The 23,945-nt window shown below is 27.7% G+C and overlaps 1 protein-coding gene across 1 annotated transcript in view; it reads right to left on the minus strand.

The window, feature by feature from the left end:
• The window catches only part of LOC113366989 (nitric oxide synthase-like), a 107,896-nt gene extending 97,232 nt beyond the window's left edge, over nt 1-10,664 (minus strand). Inside the window, exon 1 of the mRNA XM_026608628.1 lies at nt 10,650-10,664. Coding sequence (XP_026464413.1) covers nt 10,650-10,664 — 15 coding nt within the window. The remainder of the gene's footprint in view (nt 1-10,649) is intronic.
• Nucleotides 10,665-23,945: the final 13,281 nt, after the last annotated feature.

The following is a 23,945-nucleotide window of genomic DNA, read 5'->3' on the forward strand; positions in this document are numbered from 1 at the left end:
TAAAATTCTTTTAAAATTGCAAATAGTGCTTTGGATCTGTTTGTTTCCTGGCCATCTCATTTTACCCCGCCTATAGGTTAAAAACAACCAAGTGAAATTTTTTTGCCAATTAGCAAAAAAAAACACATTTCACAATGATGTTACACTAGGAGTTTCACTGAACATGGTCCGATATTTGTTTGTTCGATATGTGTTATTTGTTGTGATATTGGTTTGGTTTTTTTTTGACAATATAATTGCTCGAAGACAAAATGCAAGCTTTGTACCCCACCTTACTATGTGGTGAGGATTACTATGATTAATTTGATATAAGCGGACTGTAAATTATAAATATTCCATTACCATAAGATATGTGAATAAAACCACTATTTAGTTTATGATATATTGATCTTTACTCTACAACCTTCTTTTCTCATTACATTTGCTAGTTCCCATTTTATACTCATATCATTGTATCCCCTACCCCGAAGGGTCCCGGGTTAAATAGAAAAAGCCTTGGTCAAATCTTGACCACTATGCATTATTATTACTACTATGGTTATTAAATATTGATATATTATATAACTAGTTATATTTGACTAAGAGGTTGGTCTTTATATCTGAATTTAGGAAGATTTATTAGAGCATTATTAAATAGTTTCATAGCCCTCTTCATACGTTCTTACCCGGATTTTGTTTATTGCTCGTAAAACGTTCAAGCTGCTAGATAATCCGAAATCTAACACATGCCAGTCATGTTACAAATGAACACATTATTTTCAATTTTGAATTTTTGCCAATGATATATAAAATGAAAAGTAACATAAAATGATAATTAATGAAACAATCTACCGGAGAAATTTGCCATTAAATAGTTTTTGCTCGAATCGAAGTATGATTATTATTTTAATAAAATTGAAACAGGATTGCCAGAGTTATATTCACTATCAAAATACATATTTCCGGAATTGATTCTTTACTTTTATTATTTTGGTATATTGTTTCTGGATTTATTTGAACAGAGATTAGAATGTAAGTCATATAAGCAGTTGTAATGTTTGACTTAACTATACTTTGCTTTCCACAAGGCAACCCAATGGTTGACTTATCTCTATTTGTTGACTTTATTACTATTTCTGCAATACTGATAATTTTTTTTTATTAATGCAGCAATCTATACTGTCAAGTAAAAACCGATATTCATAATTCTTGACATCAGGCTGTCCGAAGTAGGTATTGAAAATTTTGACTGAAAAAATATAGTTTTCATCATTAATCCACGCGGACGTCATTTCGTATGCATAAACTGTAAACTATAGTATGAAACAAATATTTGAAATATTCATTTGCTTTTGTTTTATTTCAAATGCAATTCAAATTATGAAGTATAATAATGACAAAAAGAGTATAATTTCATAATGCATCATATTTAATTTCCTTCAAGTCGTAAAAACAAGTGATGCTTGTTTTAATATTAGTTGAGTTGTGCCAGAAATAAAAACTATACTCCGTAATTTACTATCTCCATATAATGTTATTATTAATTTTCCATTCTATACATGCATATTAAACTTTTATTATCCATAAAAATTTAGTTGTAATAAAATTTTATAAAAGTTTATTATTTAAAGAGTTAGTTTTAATATTATATATTTTATGAGTATCTACTACAAACATTTTATGTAATATAAAATGAACTAGTCCACAAGTTTACTTGACTACCTGCCTACCTGTGCGCCTATCAATATAGCACCATATCTATCTGTCTAACTGTCTAACTGTCTAACTCTTTATCTTATTACCTCTCAACATAATTTTATATCTTACTGTTCATCTGTTTACCTGTTTACCTGTAAATCTACATAATCATCTATCCACCAGTTTACCTGTCCACCATTAGAGTTTTATAATTATTTGTTAAAATATTAATAAATTTTAATTAAAGTTGATTGGCTGTTCTAATATTATTTTAAACAATAGCTTTACGACGTTTTCAATGTGGTCAAAGAATTGCTTTGAAAATTACATTCTCAAATTACAAAACAAACGTTAAGTAGGTTGTCTCGTAGAGAGTGATTTATTACATCGGCTACGATGTTAAATATTGCACGAACAGGTAAACTATCTTAAAACTAGTTTAAAAACTACCCAAGGTAAAGAAATTGCTGTTTGAAAATTATAAGAAATTAGAAATGTTAATTAGAATTTAAGTAGCTGCACTGAATCAGCAAAAACAAAAAAGCTAGCTTTGGTAAAAGACTATTTCATATAAATACGCCACGTGTGAGTATTTTTTCAATATATAATATGATTTACTATTTTGCTTGTTTTTAGTTTTATTTCGCAGTGCAATTCATTTCGAGATTGATCAAAAAACTCCATTATTCTATAACTTTTGCAATATTTCCGTATGACAACACATGAAAGCTCATGTCTCGAAGTGTGAAACCAAATAATCCAAATCGAAATGTGTGATTTTATACTTAATCCTTTTAGTGAAAGATTATTTTATTTATTTCTGCTCTGTGTTTACACATATACATATATTTATTTTATAAGCTTTTTCAGTTCAAATCAATTTTCTTGGGAGTATTTTTAGTAGTATTTGCGTTGTTCTTTCATTCAGGGAATCATAAATATATTTGTCAGCTTAATGAGAGTCAATATTTTGAAGGAAATAAAATTTAAGTCTAATATTTTATTTGAAGTATTTTATCTTATTTTGAACTTGATTTTAGTATTGTGGAATCTATTCTATAACTTATTTAGAATGTATATTTTGATTGAAATGTGATAAAAAATTAATAAAATTAGACTTATAATACAATAGTAAGGATGACAATGCAATATATTTTTTGTAGTTAAATATAAGAATCGGGGTATTCATGATGCTGTAGTACGGTTTTTGGTCTTGCAACCAAACAGTACAGAGTTCAAATCCTTCATTTGTACAACCTAATATCAAGCAGTAATGATATTCGTTCTCACTTAAAAATATACATAAATGATTACAAATAAACACAACCATATAGGTAAGCCATCTAATAATGCTAGGTAGTAAAAATAACATCACAACATATCAAAGAGCTATGAGAGTTTATCTAATTGCTATTTAAAAAATAATATTAATAAAATAAATTTGTACTATTTTTAGAGTACTTTCTAGATACAAGTTCATCTATTCTAACGTAAAACTTCTTTAAAATATTCCAGAAGTGAAAGGTTTTTATTTTGGGAATTAATTTGAGATTGAAAAAAAAAATTGAGCAATTATGTTATGAAAATCAAATCAATTATATTACAACAAATTACACATATCAACCAAACAACTATCTGACTATGTTCAGTAAAACTCAGATCTAATCTATGATTGTAAAAATAAGTTTTTTTTCTGTTTTAAAAAATTTGTCACCTAACTTTTTGTACCCCATAGTCCAGTAATTTAAGCTTAAATTAGATAAGACATTTGGAGTTCGAGATACCCAGCTGTAAGACTGTAAATACTTGTATATTGACACCCTAGAGTTGTCTCAAAACCTACATATGGTAATTACACTCTACCTATACCAGCTCACTATCTCGAATTTTCAGGTGAACTTACTATAATGACTGGACTATCATGAAAAGAAAAGGCCAAGGACATCTGGGTGAAAATGGACAGCTTTTGTGCAAATAGGTTCAATGTCTTTTTTTCAAATTTAATGGATTTTACGAAATATTAGCTACATTATTCAACCAATGCAGAATATAAATTTCATGGGCACATTTTTTACATAGATATCACTGTACACAACCTTGATCTAGTATTGCATCAGAAATAATCATCAGCATGATTAGAATATGCATTTATTTAACTCATCTCTTGTAAAATTGATTTTGTTAACTTTTTTACTGTTCTATCTAATATTTTTCATTGTTTACAACTTTTCTAGGATAATGGTTCAGTTGGATATTTTAACCTCACCCACATATAAGCTTTTATAGAGGTTATATGAAAAAACATTTAAAATCTACTCAAAACGTAACCTTAAAAGTTATATTAAGGTTTGGTAAACTAAATAACAGTGCTCACAACTAAAAAAAAACAACTAAAGCAAATACTTATGTTATGGAGTTTTAAACATCGCCGTTTGTTTCTAAACAATCTATCTATCAAATTATTGATTATATACACACTAAAAAAATTAAAATAACATAGAAAGATATCTTACACTAAAATACAAAAATTAAAGGCTATACGAAATTGGAATTAAAATCGTAGATAAGCAACATTGTAAAATTCTTTTTATATCTTTTAAATCATCTAAAATAACTAAAGGTAGTAGCCAATCATGGAAAATGTGTATTTAAAGTTTCTTTGCTCCATTGGTTCGGTAGTACTACCTAGTATTTTCTTCGTCTTGTCGTTATCTCCTGCGCTCGGCATCAGGTGCAATATGTAAGGAAAGGTGTTTGTTAAGGAGAACCGCCCCATAAAATAACAAAGCCCGAGACATTCTGGAGCATTTTATTAGTGTTCAACATTGTATTCAATTTTATTCCTGTATGTTCAAGTATTTATATCCACGCTAGAGTGGATGCATATGCAAATATGTGAATCGCATCGTTAACAAGCTGACAGAAAATATTGCGAATATCAAAAAGTTGTTTTAAAATTATTTTGCCAGGAAAATATTCAATTTGAATATAAATATTCAACTTGGAGTCGGTACACATTGGCTTTGAGAGTGTATATGATATTATTTTTAGTATGATATTCAAAAATAAAGTAGGCGCGTAATCTGAATTCAAAAACATGTTTATGACAAAAGTTTATGCATTGTTCTTCTGTTGTGCATAATTATAAAAATCGTAAAAAATGCAGAATTATGTGAAACGTAGTGCAGCATAATTAACTTATAAAAAGAGAATAATAATTTTCCTCCGGATTAATAATTTGTGACTGACAAGTCTTTGATCAAACTTGAGTGGTTTCGTTTTTATTTGGAATTAATTGTTTCATTTTTTACCGATCGTTTTTTCGTAAATAATTTTTATGAAATTTTTTTGACGATCCTTATAGATCATACTAAAATATTACGTTACGTCTCTACAAGTCATTTAATTTTAGAAATTTATCAAAGTTTGAAAAAATGAGCCGTATTTTTTTATGTTGGTTAAAATTGGACTATTCATCGATGTTTTCTCAAAAACGGATAAGCCGATTTCAAAAAACTTAGAGCCATTCGATGAGATTTGATAAGTATTTGCGTTGGTTAGCTTTTTAATATGATCGGCTGAACCGATTCTTTCTAATTAACAGAAGAGTGAAATTTTTTATCCACGTTTCAGCTAAAAATCATGAATCGATTTTAAAAAGTTTTTCGAAAGATATTATTTAGGAATCATGCTGGTTAGTTTTGAACAAAGGCCAGGTCGTTTCTTCGTTCGTAATTGATTCTTACAAAAAATATCGAAGATTTTAATAAATCTTTGTTTGGAAGTTCAATTATAAAAATTAATTAAAATTTGGATTGTTCGGCTGCGCTATTAGAAAATTCTCTGTGTATTAGGCGTGTTCGTGTTTCAGTAATGTGTAATAAAAAACTTTGTTCAAAATTGAATAATTTGCAATTGTTTCTCACAGCATAAGTAGCCCTACAGCAGGTACTATTCAAAAATATCTTTTTTGTTGAATTTTATAATACTCTTAATTTGAGTGTATTTTTCAAAAATTTTGTTTTTTTTAATTAATTTGAATATATTATTAGTTATATTTGAATTAAAAATATTACGCCTGGTGTTTCAACTAAAATTTCATTTTATATAGAGAAGCTATAATTTACGAAGAACTTATAATATAATAATAATTAATATCCAGTGGTGTTGTCGAGCCGGAACGCGCCGGAACGTCGTTCCGGCAAATCATTTTTGGGGCGGAACGCGTTCCGGAAAAAAAGATATAAAAAAATCGCTACATACAGAAAATAATTTAATAAGTATATTTTATGAATTATTATTCAACTAATTTTTATTAAATGTTCTTATTATTGTAATAAACGTCGTTCCAGCAAATCATTTTCAGGCGGAACGCGTTCCGGCAAGAAAAAATATAAAAAAATCGCTACATACAGAAAATGATTTAATAAGTAAATTTTATACGTTATTATTCAACTAATTTTTATTAAATGTTATTATTGTAATAAACATACATACATGTGCACAAAATGAGTTTTTGTAATAATTTTTGTTTCTTTCCTTTTCGAACGGAACCGGAAAAAACATGAAAACTTGTTTTAGAACCGGTTTTTAAATTTTAGCGTTCCGGCAAAAAATATTAGCACAACACCACTGGTTTTATCAAAGTCGTTTTTAATTTAGTAACAAATTGAGGTGTATGAACTGAAATATTAATTACAATACAGTAGTGTATTTCAAATTTCACATATGTTACTTTAAGACCGAAAAGTGTCTGACACCCTAATATTGCGGATATAAGTTGGACTTGTTTCGGACATAGCGGGCGTTAATCGAATAAAATAAATAATTTAAGACATTCATATAATGGAAATTGATTGAAGCGAAAAAGCAATTCTATAAATACAAAAGCATAAGAACTCTTTTGCTTTTAATTAAATTTAAAAAAAATAATATTTTAATAATTCGATGAATTTTTTGCCATCTAAGGCAAAAATATAAGCCGTTCGATCGCTTGTAAATTTTTACAATCCAAGATCTATTGGTAATTTTTTTAATCATTGTTTTATTGACATTTATTTAGTGGTAAATTAGTTGACAATTTATAGCAAAAGAGTTACCCTGATATTTCAATAGACTTATCGTCTCAATTTCGGCCTACAATTTGAGATTTGTATGCATATTCATAAAAACTTTGATCTTTTGAAAATCTGATGAAGGTTCTGTGGAATTGATGATCACTCGATTATTTTGATAGATTAAAAAATTGTACTCCTAGACTAGTAATTCCCAACGTGGGGCGCACGCCCCACAGAAAAATCCATTTTTAAATTCAGAGGGGGGAGGCAAATTAAAAAATTACACGACTTTAACCCACTTGCTTTGGGTGATTTGAATATAATTTGTAAATACTGTTAAAAATTCGATAAACATATTATGATCAATTTTTCCATATATATTTCCATAGCTTAGGTAAATACGGATCCCTTTTTAGGTCTAATGCAAACTTTCTCAATATTACGGATTATAGAAAAATTCCAAATTCTGTATATATTAGTCTGTATATTTATAAATTGCCATCCCTTCCAGATAGCGGTATAATAATTTTTATATTATATTTTTAAATTTAGAATTTTTAGAATTCAGTAAGTTGCGAGACTAAGAACACCTTAAGGGGGTATTCTACTGTAGAAGCATGAATTTTGGCCGGTTTTTGAAGCGTTGTATAAAGGAAACAAATAATATTTTTACTATCGATTTAAAAAAAAATAGAATTCACAAAGTTATGAGCAGTCAAAGTGGGGGCTCAAAAAAAAGAGGGCGTCCTGGGGTGCATGGTGCATGGATCACCTCCTGGTGATCCGAAACATAAAAAATAGATGGATTCTTAATTATTATAGATGCCGCTATCGTATGAATCTGGATAAGTTAAAAAAATTTTTTTTGTTTGAATGGCGACAGTTTGAAAAAAAAATTTTTTTTCATTTTTTTTTAACAATTCCGAATTTTCTAAAAATACTAAATGAAAAGTTATAGTTTTGGGAAAGGTCCATGCGATAAAGCGATGTATAGAGAAGATCCTCTCCAAATTTGAAGTAAATCGGTTCAGAACTCGAGATATCCTTACCGCCAGCTCGAAAAAAGTAGTTCCGAGAAAAACGCGTTCAAAGTTTTGAGACTCGGTCGGACCCAAACCGAGGCCACGTCACTTAAACGGATATAACTCAGGAAATAATAGTGATTTTGAAAAATTCTTTTAATGACATATTTCTGAATAAATAAACTTTGAAAATATGAAAAAAAATTTTTTTCGATTTTTTCAAAATTCTACAGTAGAATACCCCCTTAAGAAATTCAGCCCGCACAAGTTACTCAAGCATTTAATAAAATTTATAGTTCTATGTCTATTGTCGCATAGTGCACACAATCGTTTAAAAAAGCAAGTAATTAATTTTTTATGAAGTGTTAACGGTAAAGGCAGCAGTAAGGTGTAATCGACGCCTTAACGGATATTTTAGATATTTAATATCGAGATAAAATTTCTTATAGAAAAAATAATATTTATAAATTAAATCTTATATAAATTCGCATTTCTTATACGCTAACACCTACATCATAGGTTCTATTCGTGTATTTCTATAGCCTTACGTATGCCTATACGTTGCATTCTAGACTACATGCCTTACATCTATATACCATGCGCTATATTTCATCACATACTCTCAAATCTCTACATTGTACACCGAATACACCTAACCTATATCTACTATATATCCTATTACCTATATTTTTTACACGCTACATTAACCCTACCAAGAATCGAACCCGGGTCCGCCGCGTGGAACGCGACGACCTTAACCACTACACCACCGTAACGTTACAATCAACCGTCTTATTTTGCGTGTCGTCGCGCCACCTCAGTATTAATTATCTAATTAATTAGAAAATGATTCGCGGAAACAACAGTGCGTCCCATATTATATTATTAATGGGAGTACCCGATAGAGTAGTGGCTAAGGTGCGCGACTTCCACGCGGAGGTCCCGGGTTCAATTCCCGGTATAGACAATAGATAATATATATAAAAGGTGGAGATAATACATAGGGCGTAAGGTAATCCTATATAATATAGGTGAATATATAAATTAGACAGTAGTATTTAGAAGAAGTAAAAGGTATGTAGGTATATAATAAGTTAATGACGGTATAGATATCTCACGGTATGATAGATAATAATAGATATCTATATATGATATACAATAATATAGTATAGTATGATAGGTAATAGGTTATCTATCATATTATTAATAGAATATATAAATTAGACAGTAGTATTTATAAGAAGTAAAAGATATGTAGGGTATATAATAAGTTAATGACGGTATAGGTATCTCACGGTATGATAGATAATAGATATCTATATATGATATACAATAATATAGTATAGTATGATAGGTAATAGGTTATCTATCATATTATTAATAGAATATATAAATTAGACAGTAGTATTTATAAGAAGTAAAAGCTATGTAGGGTATATAATAAGTTAATGACGGTATAGGTATCTCACGGTATGATAGATAATAGATATCTATATATGATATACAATAATATATAATAGTATAGTATGATAGGTAATAGGTTATCTATCATATTATTAAGATAAGTCTTATAAAGTATTGTAATAAATCTTGAGTACGTTTATATCATAACCAGAATAAATATGATTAATGTCATTGAAGAATATAAATTATGTACTCAATGATTCCCTCATACTTGTACAATTTAATGTATAGACTAGCTGTATATAATAGATATTATATACAGATAATAGATAATTATATAATAAGTCAAAATATTACATTTGTGAGTTCTTATCGAAATTTATCAAATTTTTTTAACCGGTTTATGAACCGGATTTTAAATTTTAGCGTTCCGGCAAAAAAAATATTAGCACAACACCACTGTTAATATCGCATGTCTTGGAACATTATTATAAGTCGATTATTTATACATGTCCGATAAATCATGCAACTTGCCTTAGGGAAAAATAGCACAACTAGTTTTGTTAAATAGGTACTTTGCAAAATTTCTTATTTTGTCCTACATAAGAATCTTTTAATCTTTTAATTTTCGTATAGTCAAGGATTATGTATTTTTTTAAAATAATTTGTTATGTCATTTTCAAATTAAAAATATCGCGCCTAAAGATTAACATAACATATTATTCTGACAAAATATTAATATATTTTCATTATGTAAAGAACTCAAGATTTTATGAAATATTAATGCTGCTTGTCTTGGAACCTATTACATATAAGCTAGATTTATGGTTTGTTTATTAATGGTATTAAATGCATTACGAGCATCACCTTACAATGTAATATTATGTCAAGATCATCTGAATATTAAAGATAAATAAAGTAATCTAATTTATTTTTAAAAATAAAATGTGAAATGTTCTTAACAGTTTTTCAAACAATTTGTTGTACACACTAATCAACGGAACATGATATAATATGTACAGGTATATTCACTTAGATATTCAATTACCTCTGACCTCTTAAATGAGACCAGCATTTCCAAAGACTTGAAGTGACAAATATAACAGAATACTATACAATGATTCAGTCCAAAAGCGTCATGCTAAAGATAGGCACCCGTATCTATTATTCTGGACAATTACATTCCCATTGCGAGATGATTATCATCCCTGGGCCAAGACTTGTCTTTCATCAGCCAAAACATTCTGTTCTATCTGATGCGCCGCGGAGTTCGCGGTGCGCTCATTTCTCTACTCGCTACAGAAGTTTTTCACGCTTCAAGGAAATAATAAGAGAGCTGGGGTTAAATTTAGAGTATGATGTTAGAATTTTAAATTTTAGCTCCATTCAGTGGGAAATACCTTATTTGGATTTTTTTTGAGCAGCAATCAGAACTTCAGGGTTCTACGAGTTGTTCTAATGAATTTCTAAAAACTACGTCGGTTCTTACCCAAACAGTTGCCATATCTTCACACGATCTATTTTTACCACTGTGTGCCAATTTTCTTTATAAACAATTATTTTATTAATTTATCAGTAAGCTGGGAGAAATGTAAATTAAATAGTAATTTGTACATTTGTTTATGTGGAAATACTGAAATATTGCCTTTAAATATGATGGCTAGTCACAAAATCAAATCATACACCCAAGAAACGGATGTGATAGACATAAAAATATTTCTAAAAAAAATGGTCCATAACGACATTTTGTCATTTAAACAAAGTAATAAATATAGGGGGAAGTCCCCTAGTGGCCACCTAAGGTTATTTATAAATAAATCAAAAAATATTTTACGAAATGTTTATTAAATTATGATTTATGTTAGATAACAAAGTTAGGAATCAAACAAAATTAAAAAAAACCGCAATCTTTGCTAAAAAATAATTAATACTATCAATAAAACTTTGGTGTCAAAAAATATGATTTGGAATAGTGGCATCTAGTATCGGACATTTCAAAATAACCTGCATTGATCACATTTGTAGCCATCTCCACACTCTGGAATGTCTGTACATGTGTCTTTGATGAATATTCTTACATATTGCAAAAAGGTCACTATTCATCTATAACAATCAAGTACAATTTTTATTTTTGCATACCACTCAAATGTAAATGCATAAATATGTTAGAATTACTTCCATTGGTACTTAGGTGACGCCGTGATTTTGTGCCTAAAACAGGAAAGAGTGGCTCTCGCCGTGGCCGTGTGCATCACAGGCGAGGTTTCGCGCGTGATTTTGTTCCTGTGTGCCACCAGTGCCCCTTTCACTTGTATTTTGAAATGAAAAAATTTATACTTGCTAAAATAATACGTGTAGAGTGTCCGGTACTTGGCGCCGTCATTACGGGACTTTTCCCTAATAGAACAATATATAACAAAGCATAATTTTTTAAACAAGAAATTTATGTGAGTATAGTATTAGGTTTTGTTTTATTTTATTGAATTTTTCATCACATTTCTCTTTTGTATTTTGTCTTCTTTAAGTTATATTTTTATTTATCTGTTTAAGCAATTTCAGGTAATTTTATCCAAAAAGGACAAGAAATACATGTCACGACATGTACATGTCACATGATACAAAACTAATTAACTACTGATGTTCAACTTCCCTCAAAATAATAAACAAAGTGATCTATCTGCATACATGTAACAGTTATTAATAAAAATAATTGAAAAAATACTTTTTTATGCTCTTTAAAAGCATTTCGATTCAATGCAGTAACGAAAACTTGTTCGAACGAGCATACTTCATCTTTCTCCTTTTGGACCCTATCTCAAAATCAGTATAGTTTAACTGTTGTGACGACTGTCACTACCGTAACCTGGTACAACCGCACCCAATCTCCCCTATTAATTATTGTATGTTATTGTATTAAGTATTGTATATTAAACCAAAATCACTGTTTGACTGTTTATAGTTTCTCTCTTATATTTTTTGAGTAAGATTCTAGACAGGTTTTAAATAGTTCTACTAGCTGACAATGTTCAAAAATTGGTACTCAGACTTAACAGAGTTTGAATAAATTTTTCTAATATTTTGCAACAATTTTTGTGCAAGTAAAATGAGATTTTTTATGTTAAATTTAGAACAATAATGCGGATATTTTGAGATTTATTTTATATTTGACTCAATATGTGATAATTTGGTTACAAATGTAAGATGTGAATAAAACTGATTATTGTTCCAACGTATATATTATATCATAAGAATGATATAGTTTTATCTAAATTTTACTATCATTTATATTATGTTTATATTTTTTTATATATAATAAATGGTGTAGAACTGCGCACAAATGGTGTTGTTTTGCAATTAACATTTCTTATAATCATTTTTCATTTGTATATTTTTACTCAAATGGAATTTTTGACAAGCCTTCATACTAACAGTTATCTCGGAAAACGGAGGCGTCGAGGTGCTACGAATGCGCAAATGATAATAATTTATGTTACACAGAAATTTCAAACCAATTTGGGATCTATTCTTCGTTGGAATTTATTAACACAAAAGATATACTTTTAGGAAAATGTCGAAGAATATTTTTTCTGATGACAAACGGGCGTCATGAAAAGATACTGGAAAATTACAAATTTGTCATACATATTTAAAATCATATATATATATATATATATATATATATATATTTATATACATGTGTGTGTTGGTGCATGAATATATGCAAACAAATCATCTGGTGTAGCAGTAGTTCTACATAATAATTGAACAATCTCATTGATTGCAATAACTATATTTGTACCTGAAATTGCTTACTAAAGTATCTATCTACTGCATGTTAATCGGCTTTACTCTATTATAGAATAAATTATTTCACAATTATGATCACGAATTCAATATTTACATCCAAAATGCAAATGTTTAATTTTTTTTTATAAATGCGAAAACTTATGATTGTAGCCTGACAAAATAACAGCACTAAATTTAATATGAGATGCAATGGATAATTAATTTTAAATCCATATAAACGTCATCATCAACATAAAAACAATTCTTCAAACAATGCAATTTCTTCAAAAAACTCAAAACTAGTGGTGTCTGGCATCGTGCCTTAAGACAAATTGCTGGAACTTCCCGTACCGTAACAAAATGTTACACACATACACACATCCATTTTTCCTGAGGAAAGCCAAAATGTTCAGAAACCTTCAAAACATGGATAAATTCAAAAATTTTCATTTTCGATTTTCAGCTAATAAATAGTTTGATAAATATTTAGAAAATTTTTTGAGACTTTTGAAATACAGTAAAAATATAATATCAAAATAGATATTATATTTTACGTGTTTAATAGATGTTATATGTTTCCCTTCACCTAGTAGTTTTTACATGAATATGCTCGAGCTTTGTAGCAAACACATTTTTATAAAAACGAGTTATTGCTTCCTAAGTTTCCATAAAAATAATACGTATTATTTTTTTTATAAACAATATTGTTATTAATTGATTGTGATTTTTCAATATATGTATATGTATTTGGTGTTAGACAAGACAACACATTCCTATACAATATAATGGAGCATTTGTTCGATGTAAAAAGTTACCGATTAAGCTGTAAGTACTCTGTATATATTTTTGTACTTTCAGCATAATTGTTCATTAATTTAATAAATAATTATTATGATTTAAACAAACTTCTGTAAACAATCATATTTTTTGTTGATGCAGTGAATTTCTTTCCTTATTCTTATTCTATTTTTTTTAAACATAAGAATCATTTTAAAAAACGCTAGTAAAATAAAACTAAATGTGTCAATGATACTTTTTTTTTAATCCTATACAATATAATGAAGCATTTGTTCGATGCAAAAAGTTACAAATTAAGCTGTAAGTACTCTGTATATATTTTTGTACTTTCAGCATAATTGTTCATTAATTTAATAAATAATTATTTATAAACTTGATTTAAATAAACTTCTGTATACAATCATATTTTTTGTTGATCCAGTGGATTTCTTTCCTTATTCTTATTCTATTTTTTTTAAACATAAGAATCATTTTAAAAAACGCTAGTAAGAAAAAACTAGATGTGTCAATGATACACTTTTTTTAATAATTTGGCTCCTGGATCACAATCGTGCAATCATGATCTACGTTTTCAAAAAATAATTTACGGTAAAATATCAAATAAATATATATCCTATATATATATATTTATATATATATATATATATATATTTGTGTATATTTAGGGTGTGATCATTAACAGCAATCAAATATTCTCTAAACACAGGAATTCTTAGTGTGCATGAAATTAGCTTACGATTAAATTACACATATTTTCTTGTAATTAATAAGTATTATCAGGTTCAGCAAAATTAGCATATAAATGAAACGTGCAATACGAATATTAAATAGATATTTTATTAGGCGTGATCAGCCGCGTTAATAAAGGTAAATTTTATAAATTTTGAAGCTTTTATCTCTAGTATAACCTACCTGAGCATTCTATAATCAATAATAATATAGTCAATGAGTATGTTATACTTACGTGCACGTATAATATAATACTGTTATGATTAAATTACATAAGATTGAAGATTCTTCTAATATAATATAAGTAAATTTTTTTCTTAATTTGCACCTATTCCATCATAAATAAATATCAGCGAATTTTTTTTATTGTACTTTTAAAAAAATCGAAATCGAATGTCAATCCATTTCGAGCGTCCCGGTATGACAGGTAAATTATAAATAAAAATAATTATCTCACGTTTATATAATATCTTTAATTTAAAAAGTCTTTCATTATACCTGGCGATGTACGCAATCTTAACCAAACTCAGTTCCAACTATTTTGTTAAATACGTTTCTTGGTTATTCAAGCAAAAATTCATTTTCCAAAGCATTAACCATTTTGCACAATGAGGAACATTTAAGTTGCTTTGCACTATTACTATCCATACATACACCTGAGCAGATTCAACATGTCGAAATAAATCTTTAAAACGTATTACATTCACAAAATTTATTTCCAAGTAAAATGGTCCGAAGAACCTTACAGGTAACAGATGTTATATTTCTTAAGAATTATAATGATGAATCAATTAGGAGAACACCTGTTGGATGCTGTTGATTTTTTTTCTTTATTTGCATATATATGCAACCTCAAATCAATTTTGTTGTTCAAAAATATATAGAAAATTCACAATTGTTTTATATCAAATATAAATAATTTTTTTGATAATAGTTTGCTATTGATAATCATTTGTGCATCTGTAATTAGGAGAAAAAATTCAAATATTATAGTAGTAAACAATAATAGTATTTAATTAAATTTTAACAACGTACTATATTAAGTGCTGAATACAGCTAACATCATCAATTATATAAAACTTTGCAAAATTTGACAAGATTGTTGTTTTGCTGTAATTTTAGTTTAATTTTTCAAAATAAATATATATTTCTATTTCAAAAATATGATTGTTTACAATATTGAAATTGAAATTTTAGATATATTTTTATATATTTTGTATGTTTTATCGATTAGAAACAGTGAAATTAGGACTCAAAATTTATGAAAGTCTTGATAATATATTTCTTAACATAATTTGTTCTTTTTTTCTTTAATAATTAGATGGATTCCTGTTTTGTTATCTACTAAAAATCTTTTACCATCTAAAATACATATTATTTCTTATTGACCGTAGAAACTTCGAAACAAAATCTAGATATTTCTTCTCTTGAAAGTTATTAAATATTTTAGCTTTTATGATATCGTAACATTTATAGTTGCCTATGGTTTATTATTTCTGCAAATTTATTAGAACTAAATTCAACTATTTTTTAATTTGATATAAATTTTATTACGCTATTTTACAATATACATATATAATTTTTGACGTAAAATATACGCGTTTAGATATAGGGTAATGCCAACATAATACTAGGTAAACAATTTCGCAGGTTTTAATATATGTAATAGGTTTTTTTTTTTCTATTATTTTTTAGGGTTTTATGAGTTGCTGTGATGTATTTTCTACTACTTAGTAGATAAGCCTATGATTATTATTCCTTTTTGTAATGAATCATTTTATTATACATACTGGGAAAGTGTGATATATTGCAGCAATGTATCAAAAGATTATTATCACTTAAAAATATACCTATTGGGGTCTAGAAAAAAGGCATTACATTTATGCCTCAAATAAAAAATCACTAGACCAAGGTCATCAGTAATCAAGTTTTTTATTAATTTTATTTTTATTTATTTTATTTATTTAAATATATAGCCCACAGATTTCTCCAAGAGGACTCAAAAATACAATTATTTGACATAATGAATAACAATTAAAATATATACAAAATTATAATATATAGTTAGTAACATAAAATGCTAAGATAAAATTTCATATAATGCTGAATGTAACAATAATATTTATAAACAGAAAATAATGAGATATTTGAAAGAAAATAAAAAGATTAACTTGTGCAGATGGAGATTATTTGATTAGGTGAAGTGTTGTGAATGTCTATTTCATTATTAATTAAGTTAAAGTTAGAGGACATTAGTAAAATTGGCGAATTTAAAGAGAATTAGATTTAGGGGTAGGATAATTGAAAAATAATTGTGAACGCGAAGATAGCCTTGGAACATTAAAGGATAGTTGATTGAGAATAAGAGGACATCTATAGAATTATTGCAAAGCTTAAATAAGAACATAATTGTACAGATAAATCGACGTGAGGCAAGGGAAGGAATACCAAATTCTTTTAGTAAAGTGTTGTGGTCAAAGCCACGTTCAGGTAAATTTTATATGTTTTTATAATAAAGGTATTTCAGAAATTTTCGCTGAACCTTCTCTATCGCATCAGAGTTGTTGATATGATGAGGATACCAAATAATCGAACCGTATTCTAATTTTGAACGTACAATAGAATAGTACATGCAAAGAAGTGCATTGGTAGACTTAAATTGTTTACAATTTCTTAGTATCAAACCTAAAGATTGATGTGCTCTATTGCAAATATCAGTAACATGATCTGTGAAAAACAAACCAGAATCAAAAAGAACACCTAAATCGGAAATTTTATTACATCTATCAATGCTGGTGTTAGAAATTTTAAAATCAAAAAGTATTGGAACGCGCTTATGTGTAAAACTAAGAATCTTGCATTTTGATATATTTAGATGTAATTTGTTATAGATACACCAAGATTGGAAAAGGTCAAGTTGAGACTGTAATAGTAAGCAGTCATCAATAGAATTTATTTTGAGATATAGTTTCAGATCATCTGCAAATAATAAATGTGGACAGTTTATAGTATCAGAAATGTCATTAATAAAAATAATAAATAATAGTGGACCAAGAATGGATCCCTGAGGAACTCCGAACTAATATTTTCAATGTTGCTCAAGAATCCATTAAGAAATACAAACTGCTTGCGATTATGAAGATAACTCTTGAAAAAGTGAATAAGTGAAGAATTAAGACCAATCTTAGATAATTAGTAAGAAGAATGTTATGATCAATTTTATCAAAAGCTTTACTGAAATCAGTGTAAATAACGTCAACTGTCCATTGATGTCAAGATTCTCAGCTATATATTGTTTAATACAAATTAAATTTGTTATAGTAGAACGGGCAGGCATGAAACCATGTTGATTAATAGAATTAAAGTTTTCTAACAGAAGGAATTAGTTCTCTATAAAATATTTTTTCAAATACCTTAGCAAAGTTGATAATAATGATATCGGCCTGTAATTAGTAATGTTTGATGTAACACCTTGTTTAAAAGTTGGAACTAATCGTGCAATTTTCCAACAATTTGGAAAAGTGTTTGTACGCAAAGATAGATTAAATAAAAATGCAAGTGGATCAGATAGAGTAGATGAGCAATCACGTATAAAGAAAGATGGAATACCATCGAAACCAAATATTTTGGAGTTCTTAAAACTTGCTATTGCAAGTTGCACAGTACTAGAATCAATTTCACCCATATTTATGATAAATATCGAATATAACAATGTGCAAAATAAATTTGTTGTAACTTTAAGTTACACCGAATACTTATTCGTGATTTATACGTCGTATTACAATTTAATCTCAGCTATGGCTTCATACTCCAAAATACTTATGGCCTTAGGAAAATGACCTAAACTCCGTAGTTGTGCACAATTGCACAAAATTGAATATATCAATTAATTGTTCGCAAGAACCTGCCCCAGTGCTCAAATTAATGCATTTGTGGAGCGCGGCATCCAAGCGCAAAATAATTCTGCACATATGCGCCGTCCATAGGGTGTTCGGAGCATGTTCGGGAAATGGAAATTCCGGGAAAACAATTAACCGGCCGGCGTTTTAAAAACTAGCGGATCACGTATTAATGACACCTTTGTGAATAACTGAATGATGGAATGGATTATGACGTTTCAGTATATTGTATATTACTTTTATGTCTATACCTATACAAATAAAAACTACTGTTACTTTAAGTATACATGATGATGAGAACAAGTGCGTTGGTGATTGTTTATTAATTATCTTCATCTGCATATTATACAATATAAAACAAATCTATTGCTTAAAATTGCGTTTGAAAATGTTGAAATGAAAATTGCTATTATAGAGAATTTTTCGGCGGTATTTTTACCGGTATTTACCCCAAAAATACCGGTATTTTCGGTATTTTTACATAAGCGCTATTTGATACATAATACACTAAAGTTTAAATTTCTCGGAACAATTTTATCTTCAGATTCCATAGCCGCATATACAGCTATATCTTCAAGTGATTCTATAGAAAAAACAAATGTCAAATATTATCTCAAGTCGTCATTAAACTGAATATTTATTGCTTTCCAAAGGGCTTCATATCGTGTTATAATAATTAGAATTGGACTGATAGATAATGATGTTTGTTTCATCTTATGTAAAAATGCAACAATATTTTAAGTGATATTTGCGCCAAAATATTTTATATCATATAGATTACCTCTGCGTATTCTTTATTTTTTTCTAACTTTATACATAATAATTATGATAATTACTAAATATTTTTGCTTTTTATTACAATTATAAAATATTATTTTTCGAACACGTTTCGAAGTTTGAAAATACTATAGAAGCATCACATTGTTTTAAATAACAATACTCAACAATTATAGTAACTTATTATTTATCTCGACAAAGTATCCAATCTTAAATTAGTGTAGAAAATTATTTTTTTAAATAATAGAGATTATACTAATTTAACACATCAGATACAAAGAATACAGAATATTATGATAATGTAATATGATCTATTATGAGTTTTTGGTCTTTCTTACTCATAAGTTTGTTTTTGGTGAAAAGTACTCAATATACTCGATAGTGATAATGAATTAATTAAATTGGATATAATTTTGTTAAATTATTATTTAAAAAAATAAACTTATTGTTTTATTTAATTATTTTTGTTGTTTAGTTGAATGTAGTTGTAGTTGAATATACATTTTTTATATTTGTACTAGTTACTTTCAATTTTGTTTACGTTTGTTTAAGATAATAAAAATACCGATAATTTACCGGTATTCCGGTGTTAAAATGAAAAATTACCGAGATACCGGTATTGAAATTTTTCATCGGTATTGTATTCCCTAATAGAAGGCAACCTAATAATTGCGAGGCGAAACCTTTTTGCCCCTGAGCTGCACGTATGAGTCCTACATTACTTATAGTCCTACATCAAGTATAATACTGTCTAGATCCACAAATTTTAAATTTAAAACAAACGAATCAGCTAGAACTCTTGAATATCCTTGGGGTTTCGAGTGTAATTGCAGACTTCGGCACATTTTTACTCCAGGATTTTATTCCCGTAGCGGCTGACGGGTAAAATGCAATGTCCTTAATTTTCTATGTACATCTTGACTTTGTGTCTGCGCCACTTCAAAATGTCATTTTGAGTCTTGTGCTTCATGTGCATCTTTTAAGGGTTTTTGAATAATATCGGCGCAGCTATTCTTTGTTATAGAAAAACTTCAGATTTTATTGTCTTTTTTGCATACTGCAAACTGCATAGCTTGAAGTGCTTCACTAAAGAATCACTTAAATATATAATATATTGGACAAAATAATACATAACAAAACTTGAGACCTTATTTAACATGACAAAAAATAATAGTTAAATTTTTACATTACATTAGTTAATAACAGTTTATTACATATTTACTTTGCATTACTTAAATTCTAGTTTACTTAGCATTTTCTTTACTATTTTTTCACTTTACTTATACTTGTTCCATTATTGTGATATCAAATCACCATAATTGTTAAAAAAAATTATAAAAAATTAATTGAAAACAACTCAAAATGAAATTGTTAATGATATAAATTAGATATTCCTTGAATATGCATCATTTAATTAAAAATTTATTAAAAATTTTGTGAAAACTTACAAAATCAAAATTCACATTTTTTTATACTCGTCAATATTTCATATTTTCGTGCAAGCGTTTAGCACAAATTATTATTAGAGTAGCGTAAAATGAAAATTATTCTAGACAAGGATTTTTATTTGCTTAAAAATACTCACAAAATGTGTTCTTTGGAACATCTTATTGTATGTAATAAGTTTTAAACCTGTCTTGTCACAAGTAAAACTGTAGAAACAAAATGACTTCAAAAATATAAAATCTTCTGACCATTATCGAACCATTGAGATTTTGAATTGATATTTTAATGTATTTTTTTAAAAATATTTGTCAGTATTGAGGGATAGTTTTCTGGAAAGTGGATTCGGATAATCATATTTCATCGTTCATTGTGTTTATGCCTAGGTCTTCGTGTATTAATTTATTTGGTACATGCTTTAATGCATTTAAATAAGCAAAGAAAAAAATTGTTTTTTAGTTTTTTTTATTTAATATTATAAAATGTTTTTATTTGAAAAATTATATTATATAGAATAGTGATATATACAAAACTTGTGCACAAAATGAAAAAAAATAATAATTTTTCGTATATGCCTAAGTCTAAATCTTGGTTTTATGCCTAGGTCTTTGTGTATTAATTTATTTGGTACATGCTTTAATGCATTCAAATAAGCAAAGAAAAAAAAATTGAATGTTTTATTGGTTTTTTTATTTGATACTAAAAATGTTTTTATTTGAAAAATTATATTATATAGAATAGTGATGTATACAAAACTTGTGCACAAAATGAAAAAAAAAATTATTCTTGGTATATTACTTAAAAGCTACTTGTGATATGGTTAAGAACGTGTAATCTCGCCCAGCTTAATTACAAGCAATAATCAGTCTTTTACTTACAATTAGTATAAATTTTAAACTTAAAAAAAAATATTTGAGTCAAGCGATGGGTCTTTGTTAGTTCTAACCGTGATGTTCAACATATTAAAGTATATACAACCAAGGAACTATTTTTGCAATATCTAATTGATATTTTTTTTAACTACAGTTAGTTACACACAATTTATTTTATACAGTAGCATATAATAAAATAAAATCATATAATGTACAATTATTTCGACTCACATATATACACCTGTTTCGACTTACACACATGTATTATGTTCATAAATGCCTTTTACTATTTAACTATTTATTCACAAAGTTATTTTATGAATAAATTGTTAAATTTTACTGTTACAGAATTACTATAGCACTTTCATATAATATATAATTTATCCCAGAATTGATTTATCAACTGATTTTCGTCGTTCCAGGACACGCAATGCTCCGCAAACAATTGCCTAGGGTCTGTGATGAACAATCGTATCGTTCCGGTCGCCCAAAGACCGCCTCAGGACGTCTTAAAACAGGCTAAGGACTTCCTGGATCAGTACTACGCATCAATTCGGAGGTAAATCAAATCCACTCTGTTACACATATCACTTCAAAATTTATTATACCTTTGTCAAACCGAAAACGAAATTCACCACAGTACTCTAAAATTAGTTAGACGTGGAAAAACTCGATGAAAAATTTTACTCTGTGAACTGACACACAGTAATCATTATAACCAATTATATATATATATATATATATATATGTTGAAAGTGTTTAAATTTGATGTTGAAATGTATGATTAATTTCTTGGAGGGCGTAACAGATTTTTTAAAACATCTTTATTTTTCCATACGTTTTGACGTAAAATTCTACGTCATCGTCAGTGGTTTTGATATTCTTAGATTATCACTTACACATATTAATACAGCTTGTAAAAGATTATTAATTGGAAACAAGCACCAAATGTCAGTAATTTCTTTTTTATAAAAAATAAAAAATAATTAATAAATAGAATATTATACGTAAGCACTAGTGTATCCGAGGCAGTATATATATTTATTAATCTACTAGCTGTCCCGGCAAACGTTTTTTCATAAAAATATTTTTAGTTTAAGATGCTTAGTATGAAAATATCTAATTACAAATGTATTCATACGTAAAAGGTGCAGCTAACAAAATATATATGAGTAGTTTTCACACTGCAAAGCACGCCACATATAAATGTACCTTATTAGTCTTTGCAAGTGCCAACCTCACCTGAAACTGATTATATTTAAATTGAATTGGCGCATTTGAAGTTTCAAGATTATGATATATTATTACTGCGCTTTTGCAATAATTCATTAATTAGTTATGTGACATACCCAGCGAATTGACTGAAATTGAAAAAAAAAAAACAAAGAGGAAGTGGGAAAATTTTACACTAAACTGTTGTATCTTCAGATTGTAACATTCAATTCTCTATTTTGTTTACCAAAATTTGCTCTTATTGCAACCATTAATCAATTATGTACTGTTTTGTACGCATCGAGAAATACTTTTTACAATGGGATATTGGGAGGGCTGGATAACCCTTGATAATTTTTTTTAATATTATATATATATGAAAATAATGATTAGTATATTAATAACTAAAATAAACAAATAAATGAGTAACCGATAAGTAATTGACTAAATAAATAGCAAACGAATCTTTCAATAGCAATCTAATTATGCTGACAGGTAAATTAATTGCAAAGTAAATCAGTAATTCAATTATAACTTGAACCAAGCAAGTAATTTAATAGTAATGTAAATAATTGACTGAGTAATCAATTGATTAAATTGAAGCGTAGTTGAGCAAATAAATAACAAGTAATTGCATAAGTAACTAACAATTAATTGAATAAACAAATGAGCCATTGAACAAGTAAATACATAAATAAGTAGGCTAATAGTTTTTTTTTAATCGGTAAACAAGCAATCTTGTTTTTTTTTCAACAAGCAATGTGAAAGACAATGTAAAAATTAAGCTAGTGATTGAATTATGTACATAAATAAACAAATGATTCAGTAAATACATAAGTAAACAAATAACGGTGTAAATAAATAAGTAAACAAATATTGGAACAAACAAATAAGTGAATAAATAATTGACTAAATAATAACTAGTAATTGAATTAGCACTTAAGAAACAAAGTGATTGGATAAGTAAATACGTAAACAAATAATTGAACAAATAAATAACAGATCATTGATTAACAAATTATAATGTAAGAAAAATGTTGTCAATAATTGAAAAATCATTTTATGCTCTTGTAATTTCGTATGATCACTAATTGCTATGCTCATGTGGTTACCTGTAATTACCTTGTGGTTTAGCACTGATTATATAATATTATATAATATATGGTTATATGTGCCATATGACATATAAAGGAAGAGCGTTCGTAATATAGTGGTAAGAGCCGTTGTCTGGTAACCGCAAGGATTTGAGTTCAAACCCTATACTAGAAA

Source organism: Ctenocephalides felis, unplaced genomic scaffold (genome assembly GCF_003426905.1).
Source record: "Ctenocephalides felis isolate EL2017-DRISC unplaced genomic scaffold, ASM342690v1 CF-g0.4_SCAFFOLD_01170, whole genome shotgun sequence".
Classification (NCBI taxonomy): domain Eukaryota; kingdom Metazoa; phylum Arthropoda; class Insecta; order Siphonaptera; family Pulicidae; genus Ctenocephalides; species Ctenocephalides felis.